We start from the raw sequence: 8,281 nt of genomic DNA, 5'->3' as shown, positions 1-8,281 counted from the left end.
GGGATTTTGGGGGGAAATTCAGGGGGATTTTGGGGGGAAATTCAGGGATTTTGGGGGAAATTCGCCCTCCCCTCTGCCAGGCTGGTGCGGGAGTTCATCCGCCAGTTCCGCCTGAAGCTCAACCCCTTCATCCAGCGGGACAACAACACCTGGTTCCTCCTCAACGGGGCCCGGGTCAGGGCCGGGGAGGTGGAGAAGGACCCCGACATCCTCAACTACCCCCTGGAGCCCTGGGAGAGGGGCAAGAGCGCCTGGCAGCTCTACAGGGAGGCCCTGCACAAGGTAGGGCACCCCAAAAACGGGGGAAACCCAAAAATGGGGGCACCACAGAAACAGGGGAAACCCAAAAATGGGGGCACCACAAAAATAGGGGCACCACAAAAAAGGGCACCTCAAAACCAGGGGCACTCCAAAACAGGAGCACCACAAAAGTAGGGGCACCCCAGGCTGGGAGGGACCTGCTCGGCCAGGGCACCCCAAAAACAGGGACACTCGAGGTTTGGGGGGACCCTCAGCTGGGCAGGGGCTGGGGAGGGTTCAGGGATGAGTTGGAGAAGGCTCAGGATGAAACCCCGGAGGAATCCTGAAGGAATTCGGGGCGACATTTTTGGGAAATGGGCTTTTTGCCAGGAAAATATCCCTGTTTTTCCAGGCTTTCAAGAAGTTCCAGGACACGGACTGCCAGGAATTCCTGGCTAAACACGACTCCTTCTCCACCAAGGTGAAAGGGGCTGGGGTTCCTGAACAAATTTAATGCCCACCATTGATAATTAGCCTTTAACTAATTAATTAACCGAGCCCTCCCTGCTTTGGGTTTGTGCCGCTCTGATCCCACACCCTCTGTCCCTTTTGGACTCCTTTTCCCTAATAAATGATCCCTTCTGCTTAAAAATGCTGACAGGAGGCATCAAACTCCTGCTTGGAGGAGTCTTTGGGCAGCTCGGGGCGGGAATTCCGGGGTGGGAACAACCTCGGGACGTCGTCGCGGTGTCTCCCCCAGGAGTACCTGATCAAGGTGGGGGGGCTGAGCCGGGGGGCCGTGGACATGATCGGGGACCTGCTGAACGAGGACTCCGGGTTCTACCTCTCCTTCCTCGCCTCCCTCTGGGACTTCGACGTCTTCTCCAACGAGACGTGAGTTCGGGCGGCTCCTCCTCGGGCCGGGAAATCGGATTTATTGTACATATTGATAAGTAGGCTGGTCTCTGGGTGGGCTCTCCACAATTTTCTACTGTGGGGGGTCTTCTCCTCCAGCCTTCATCCCTCTGGTGGTTGCCATGGATGTCTTCCTCAATCTGACCTCTTCGGTGAGGTGACCTGAATTCTTCAAGCTTGCAAAATCCTGGCTCTGGGCCTTCTAGGTCTTATTCAAACGTCCAGTTTGCCTGATTTATTATTCTGTGTGTGCTACTCCTGTTCTTTCTGTAATAAGGTCCAGTGAGCAGAACAGAACATGAGATTTACTGTGATCTTAAAATGTTCTTCCAGCACAACAGGTGTTGGGGTTTCTTAGCAGGCCAAGAAGTCTCAGTTAACTCTTTTAGGCCCAGCTCCTGTTTCGGGTGGAATTCCGGAGGGATTCCAAGCGGGGACCGCTCCCGGCGTCCCCGGCAGAGCTCCCCAAAGTCCTGCCCTTCACCTCCTCCTTCCTCCCCTCGACAGCTTCGACGAGATCACGGGGGGGTTCGACCAACTGCCCGAGGCCTTCCAGAAGTCTCTGCCCGGCGTCATCCGCTTCAACTGCACCGTGGAGACCATCGTGAGCAAGGGGGACGAGGTCCGGGTGTTCTACCGCGCCCCGGACACTCTGGCCCCGACGGCCGTGACGGCCGACTACGTCCTGGTCACCTCCACGGCCAAGGCCACGCGGCACATCCAGTTCCTGCCGCCCCTCTCCCGCGCCAAAGCCCACGCCCTGCGCTCCGTCCACTACGCCGGCGCCTCCAAGATCGTCCTGGCCTGCTCCGAGAGGTTCTGGGAAAAGGACGGGATCCGCGGCGGGCAGTCCGTCACCGACCGCCCCTCGCGCTTCATCTACTACCCCAGCCACAACTTCTCCAGCGGCGTGGGCGTCCTGCTGGCCTCCTACACCTGGAACCGCGACTCGGAGTTCTTCGTGCCGCTGACGGACGAGCGGGCGGTGGAGGTGGTGCTGCGGGACCTGGCCGACGTGCACGGGGTGAGCCGGGACTTCCTGCGCCTGGCCTGCGACCGCCACGTCGTGCAGAAGTGGCAGCTGGACCGGCACGCCATGGGGGCCTTCGCCGCCTTCACCCCCTACCAGTTCGCCGACTACTCGCAGGCGCTGTTCGCCGCCGAGGGCAGGGTGCACTTCGCCGGGGAGCACACGGCGCAGCCCCACGCCTGGATCGACACCGCCATGAAATCGGCCGTCAGGGCCGCCGCCAACATCCACCACGAGCGCGGCGCCGGCTGGGCCGGGAGCGCCGCCGGGAGGGAAGGGCTGTGAGGGGAGAGAAGGGCTGTGAGGGGAGGGAAGGGCTGTGAGGGGAGGGAAGGGCTGTGAGGGGAGGGAAGAGCCCTGAGGGACCTTCCTGGGAGCTCTGAGGGGATGGAAGAGCCCTGAGGGAGCTCTGAGGGGAGGGAAATGCTCTGAGGGAGCTCTGAGGGGATGGAAGAGCTCTGAGGGAGCCCTGAGGGGAGAGAAGAGCTCTGAGGGACCTTCCCGGGAGCTCTGAGGGGAGGGAAGAGCCCTGAGGGACCTTCCTGGGAGCTTTGAGGGGAAGGAAGAGCTCTGAGGGAGCTCTGAGGGGAGGGAAGATGTCTGAGGGACCTTTCTTGGAGCTCTGAGGGGAGGGAAGAGCCCTCAGGGACCTTCCCGGCAGCTCCTTGGGAAGGGAAGAGCTCTGAGGGGAGGGAAGAGCCCTGAGGGACCCTCCCGGTGTGCGGGGGGGGGGGAAATAAAAAATCTCTCTTTTAAATTTAGAGAGACGGCATAAACTCCGGGGAATAAAGAAACGGGGAAGGATTTTTATTCAGCGCGCCGGGGTTCCTTTCCTCACAGAATTTAATTAACATATAAACGCTCGCTAATGGTTGCGGGGAGGAAAAGGAGCCGCCCCGTCCCTGGGTGGGCTCGAACCACCAACCTTTCGGTTAACAGCCGAACGCGCTGGCCGATTGCGCCACAGAGACCCGCTTTTGGGCAGAAAAACCGGGAAAACGGCACAAAACCGCCCGAATTCCACCAGGACGGAGCGAGGAAGGAGCGGGGGGAGGAGGAGGAGGAGGAGGAGGAGGGAGGTCAGGGAGAGTGAGGAGGATGGGATGGGGATGGGGGTGAGGATGATGAAGGGATGAAAATGGGGCTGATAATGAGGAAGGGGAGGCGATGGAGATGAAGATGAGGATGAGGAAGGGGATGAAGATGAAGATGAGGATGAGGAAGGGGCTGCTGATGATGAAGGGGATGAAGATGGGTCTGAGGATGAGGAAGGGGATGAAGATGAGGCTGAGGATGAAGGGGATGAAGATGGGTCTGAGGACGAGGAAGGGGGTGAGGATGAGGAAGGGGATGAAGATGAAGATGAGGATGAAGATGAGGATGAAGATGAAGATGAGGATGAAGATGAGGATGAAGATGAGGATGAGGATAAGGATGAGGATGAAGATGAGGATGAGGATGAGGATGAAGATGAAGATGAGGATAAGGATGAAGATGAAGATGAGGATGAAGATGAAGATGAGGATGAGGATGAAGATGAGGATGAGGATAAGGATGAGGATGAAGATGAGGAAGGGGATGAGGATGAGGATGAGGATGAGGATGAAGATGAGGATGAGGAACAGGATGAGGATGAAGATGAGGATGAGAATGAGGATGAGGAACAGGATGAAGATGAGGATGAGGATGAGGATGAAGATGAGGATGAAGAACAGGATGAAGATGAAGATGAGGATGAGGATGAGGAAGGGGATGAAGATGAGGATGAGGATGAAGATGAGGATGAGGATGAAGATGAGGATGAAGATGAAGATGAGGATGAAGATGAGGATGAAGATGAAGATGAGGATGAAGAACAGGATGAAGATGAAGATGAGGATGAGGATGAGGAACAGGATGAAGATGAGGATGAGGAACAGGATGAGGATGAAGATGAAGATGAGGATGAGGATGAGGAGGCAGCCGCCCAGCAGAGGAAGGCTCGGGCAGCCCCACCGCCAGGGTAGCGTGGCCGAGCGGTCTAAGGCGCTGGATTAAGGCTCCAGTCTCTTCGGGGGCGTGGGTTCGAATCCCACCGCTGCCAGCGGGGTTTTTTCCTGCTTTTTTTCCTCTCCAAAACCAACAAAAAACCCTCAAACGCCCACAAATAAACTGGCAAAACCAAAACAAAAAAAACCACACGAAAGAAACCGAAATAAAACAGTCAAAAAAATAATAAAACTAAGGGAGAAAATAGAAAAAGAAACAGTATAAAAAAAATAAAAGTAAAGGGGAGAACTAAGTTAAAAATAATGCAAAAAAAAATCACAAAATTAAAGAAGAAAAACAACAGCAATTAAACCACAGAAAAATAAAACTAAAAAAAAATAAAAGTAAAGGAGAAAAAAAAAAGGAAAATAAAAGGAAAGTAAAGGAGAAACAGCACAAAAAATAAAAGTAAAGGAGAAAAACAAGTTAAAAAAAAAATCATACCCCCCCCCGAAACTAAAGAAGAAAAGCAACAGAAAAACTCCACAAAAATAAGAAAAAAATAAAACTGATGGAGGAAACAGGGGGGGAAAAAGGCAAATAAAAGGAAACTAAAGGAGAAAAGAAACAAGAAAAAAACCCACCAAAAATAAATAAATAAAAAAAATTACAAAAAATAAAACTGAAGGAGAAAACAGAAAAAAAAAGGCGAATAAAAGGAAAGTAAAGGAGAAAAGCAACGGGGAAAAAGAGAAGGGCTCGTCCGGGATTTGAACCCGGGACCTCTCGCACCCAAAGCGAGAATCATACCCCTAGACCAACGAGCCGCCGGAATATGGATAATCCAGGACTTCCCTCAGTCCTCCAACGGGTCCACCCCGCTCCATCGGGAATCCCTCCCTGTCCCTTCCCGATCCCGGCGCGGCCGGAACCGCTGGAACTTTATTTTTGGGGATAAAAACAGCAAAATAAATAAAAACTCTCGGGAGGAGGCCCCAGCGAGATTCGAACTCGCGACCCCTGGTTTACAAGACCAGTGCTCTACCCCCTGAGCTATGGGGCCGGCGCGGGACGGGCGCTGCGCCGGGGACCCCACGGGGGAAGCCCCGAAACGGCGGGAATTCGCCTCAGGAAAACGGCGGGAATTCGCCTCAGAAAGAGGAGAGAATTCGCCTCAGAAAAACGACGGGAATTCGCCTCAGAAAAACGACGGGAATTCGCCTCAGAAAAACGGCGGGAATTCGCCTCAGAAACCGGCAGGAGTCTCTCCCCAAACCGGAGGGATTTGCCCCCAAAACCGGTTGGAATAGCCCTAAAACCGTCTGAATTCGCTCCCAAAACCAGTGGGATTCGCCCCAAAACTGGTTGGAATAACCCTAAAACAGGCTGAATTCGCCCCAAAACCAGTGGGATTCGCCCCAAAACCAATGGGATTTGCCCCAAAACCGGTGGGATTCGCCCCCAAAACTGGTGGGATTGGCCCCAAAACCAGTTGGAATAGCCCTAAACCAGGCTGAATTCGCCCCCAAAACTGGTGGAATTCACCCCAAAACCGATGGGATTTGCCCCAAAACCGGTGGGATTCGCCCCCAAAACTGGTGGGATTTGCCCCCGAACAGGTTGAAATAGCCCTAAAACAGCTTGAATTTGCCCCAAAACAGGAAAGAATCGCCCCCAAACCTGCTAAATTTGAGCTAAAACCGGCGGGAATTGCCCCAAAACCGGTTGGAATCACCCCAAAACTGGCTGAATTCGCCTCAAAAGAGGAAGGAACTGCCCCTAAACAGGAGGGGTTTGCCCCAAAACCAGCAGAATTTGCCCCCAAGTCAGAGGAATTTGCCTCAAAACCACCCCCAAACCGTCTGAATTCGCCCCAAAACCGGGGGGATTCGCCCCAAAAGTGGCTGAATTTGGTTTAGATTGAAATTCCCGGCAGGAAAAATCCTTCAAACCACGATTTTTTCCAGCTTTTCACTGGTCAGGAATAATCAAACCTCTGTGTTTTCTGTCCCACTCGAGGGCTGGGAACGATCCTGGAGGTTCCAAATCAAATCAAACCAAATCAAATCAAATCAAATCAAATAAAACAAGAGACAAACACCAAGTCAGGGCTGGGAAACACCGTGTCCTGGGAATATTTTACTTATTCCAGGGATTTTTTTATTTATTTATTTCTGTCATTTCTGCACTTCAGCAACGCCAAATTCAGGCGTTTCACTCGCCCCGTTCAAGAGTTGCTGCAACCTTAAATAACGAGGATTTGACACCAAACATTAAATAAAGATAAAAATCTGATTCTCAGGGCGGGAAACAACCCCCCAAAACCGGGATATTTCCGCTTTTTCCCATTTTAAACCCCCCAGGAAACGCTTTGGATCAAAGAAACCTTCCCCTCTCGCCCCCAAGTCTGTTTCCTAAAAGGATTCTCGTGTTTTAGGGGGCAAAAATACCCAGAAATCAACCCCAAAAATCCCATTTTTCAGCACTTCAGGCGATAACACACCGATTATCCTGTAAATAATTTTTTAAAGCTGCTTTTTTTTTGGCAAAACCAAGAGTTTTGGCAAAAACATGAGTTCGGAGTAGGCTCCTTGGAAAAGTCCAGGGAAAAAGAAACCAGAAATGAGGGTAAAAGGGTTTTTTTTCTGAGAGATGGGAGGTGAGAGAACCTGAGGCAACGTGAGATTCAGCACCAAAATCTACATTTTTGGGGGAAAAAGGGTGTTTTGGGAATGGAGGGGCAACAGGGGAGCACCAAAGTGACCCAGGTGGGTCTTGTAGGACAAACACACCTGAGAAACACCATTAAAACCCCCCCAAAAAAGCACCTTTTGGCCTTTTCCAGAGTCCTGCAGAGGAGAGGAACGGGAGCAGAGGGTGGAGGGGGCAACCAAAACCCACCTTTGGGGCAGTGACCACCACCTTTGGGGCAGTGACCACAACATTTGAGACAGTGACCACCACCCTTGGGGCCACCTTTGGGATGGTGGCCACAATTCCTGGGGGTCTCCATGGCCGTTCCCTGCCCTCAGCTGCCCCGCAGACCCTCTCCCTGTGATGTTTTCCCCCTGAGCACCCTATTTGGGGTGGTGGCCACAACCTTTGGGGCCACCTTTGGGGTGGTGGCCACAATTCCTGGAGGTTCCTGGGGGGTCTCCACGACCATTCCCTTCTCTCAGCTGCCCCACAGACCCTCTCCCTGTGATGTTTTCCCCCTGAGCATCCCCTTTGGGGTGGTGGCCACAACCTTTGGGGCAGTGACCACAACCTTTGGGGCCACCTTTGGGGTGGTGGCCACAATTCCTGGGGGTTCCTGGGGGGTCTCCACGGCCGTTCCCTTCTCTCGGCTGCCCTGGAGACCCTTCCTGTGATGTTCTCACCTGAGGGAATTCTGGGGATTCACCCCAGTTTCTGGGGGTTCCTGGGGGGTGGCCACAATTCCTGGGGGTTCCTGGGGGTCTCCACGGCCGCTCCCTTCTCTCAGCTGCCCCACAGACCCTCTCCCCATGACGTTTTCCCCCGTGTCCCACCAAAGCCAGTCTCCACTCCATCCCCCCCCAGCTCATCCCTGGCACCCGGACGAGCACCAGGAGCCCCGGTCGAGCCCCCTCAGGGGCACAGCTTGATGTAGGTGACGGTGGAGCAGACGGAGAAGAGCGGGAACACCTTCTCCCTGAAGGCCACGTTGAAGGTGAAGATGTGCTCCATGCTCTCGGCGTCGTAGAACGACACCTCCTCGCCCTCGTAGTCCAGGTAGACCCGGACCCTGCCCAGCTTCCTGCCCGGGCTCAGCGGCGTCCGCTGCGGAGACGTCACGGCCCAGTAGCGTCCCCCGTTCTGCTGCACGGCCCAGATCCCTTCCTCGGGGGAGAACTGGGTCAGGCCCTTCCTCCTGACCGACTCCAGGGCCACCCCGAAGGCCCAGCCGTCCGAGGGCCCCACCTCCACCTCCCAGTAGTGCCGCCCCGAGCGGAAGCCGCGCGAGGCGAGGACGCGCGAGTTGGTGTCGAAGCGCTTGGGGTTGTCGGGCAGCTCCTGCTTCCGGCAGCCCATGCGGACGCTCTTGAGGTCGGCCGAGAGGATCAGCAGGTGGTTGGCGGAGTCGGGGTCCAGGGTCAGGTCCTCTGT

General features: G+C 54.5%; 2 protein-coding genes, 1 long non-coding RNA gene and 4 other non-coding genes across 8 annotated transcripts in view; 2 read left to right on the top strand and 5 right to left on the bottom strand.

Moving 5' to 3' along the window:
- The window catches only part of IL4I1 (interleukin 4 induced 1), a 12,724-nt gene extending 10,110 nt beyond the window's left edge, over positions 1–2,614 (top strand). The window contains exons 2-5 of the mRNA XM_027631104.1: positions 54–282; positions 653–721; positions 1,001–1,134; positions 1,663–2,614. Of these exons, the coding sequence (XP_027486905.1) occupies positions 54–282; positions 653–721; positions 1,001–1,134; positions 1,663–2,470 (1,240 nt within the window). The 3' untranslated portion in view covers positions 2,471–2,614. The remainder of the gene's footprint in view (positions 1–53; positions 283–652; positions 722–1,000; positions 1,135–1,662) is intronic.
- Positions 2,615–3,082: 468 nt separating this feature from the next.
- Positions 3,083–3,156, bottom strand: TRNAN-GUU. Its single transcript has one exon. It is a non-coding gene; the product is annotated as a tRNA-Asn (tRNA).
- Positions 3,157–4,186: 1,030 nt separating this feature from the next.
- On the top strand, positions 4,187–4,268 carry TRNAL-AAG. The gene has a single exon. It is a non-coding gene; the product is annotated as a tRNA-Leu (tRNA).
- Positions 4,269–4,908: 640 nt separating this feature from the next.
- Positions 4,909–4,980, bottom strand: TRNAP-UGG. Its single transcript has one exon. It is a non-coding gene; the product is annotated as a tRNA-Pro (tRNA).
- A 163-nt stretch (positions 4,981–5,143) lies between these two features.
- TRNAT-UGU lies at positions 5,144–5,216 on the bottom strand. The gene has a single exon. It is a non-coding gene; the product is annotated as a tRNA-Thr (tRNA).
- A 1,042-nt stretch (positions 5,217–6,258) lies between these two features.
- On the bottom strand, positions 6,259–7,669 carry LOC113940043. Its single transcript, XR_003525400.1, has 2 exons — positions 7,254–7,669; positions 6,259–7,075 (listed from the first exon to the last, which is right to left on the bottom strand). It is a non-coding gene; the product is annotated as an uncharacterized LOC113940043 (long non-coding RNA).
- Positions 7,670–7,745: 76 nt separating this feature from the next.
- The window catches only part of LOC113940041 (E3 ubiquitin-protein ligase TRIM7-like), a 5,752-nt gene continuing 5,216 nt past the window's right edge, over positions 7,746–8,281 (bottom strand). For both annotated transcript variants that reach the window (XM_027631108.1, XM_027631107.1), the window contains exon 7: positions 7,746–8,277. In XM_027631108.1, coding sequence (XP_027486909.1) covers positions 7,763–8,277 — 515 coding nt within the window. In that variant the 3' untranslated portion in view covers positions 7,746–7,762. The remainder of the gene's footprint in view (positions 8,278–8,281) is intronic.

The sequence above is a fragment of the Corapipo altera genome, unplaced genomic scaffold, assembly GCF_003945725.1.
Source record: "Corapipo altera isolate COAL_440 unplaced genomic scaffold, ASM394572v1 233, whole genome shotgun sequence".
NCBI classification, from domain to species: domain Eukaryota; kingdom Metazoa; phylum Chordata; class Aves; order Passeriformes; family Pipridae; genus Corapipo; species Corapipo altera.
This window is presented reverse-complemented; position numbering and strand designations above follow the sequence as displayed.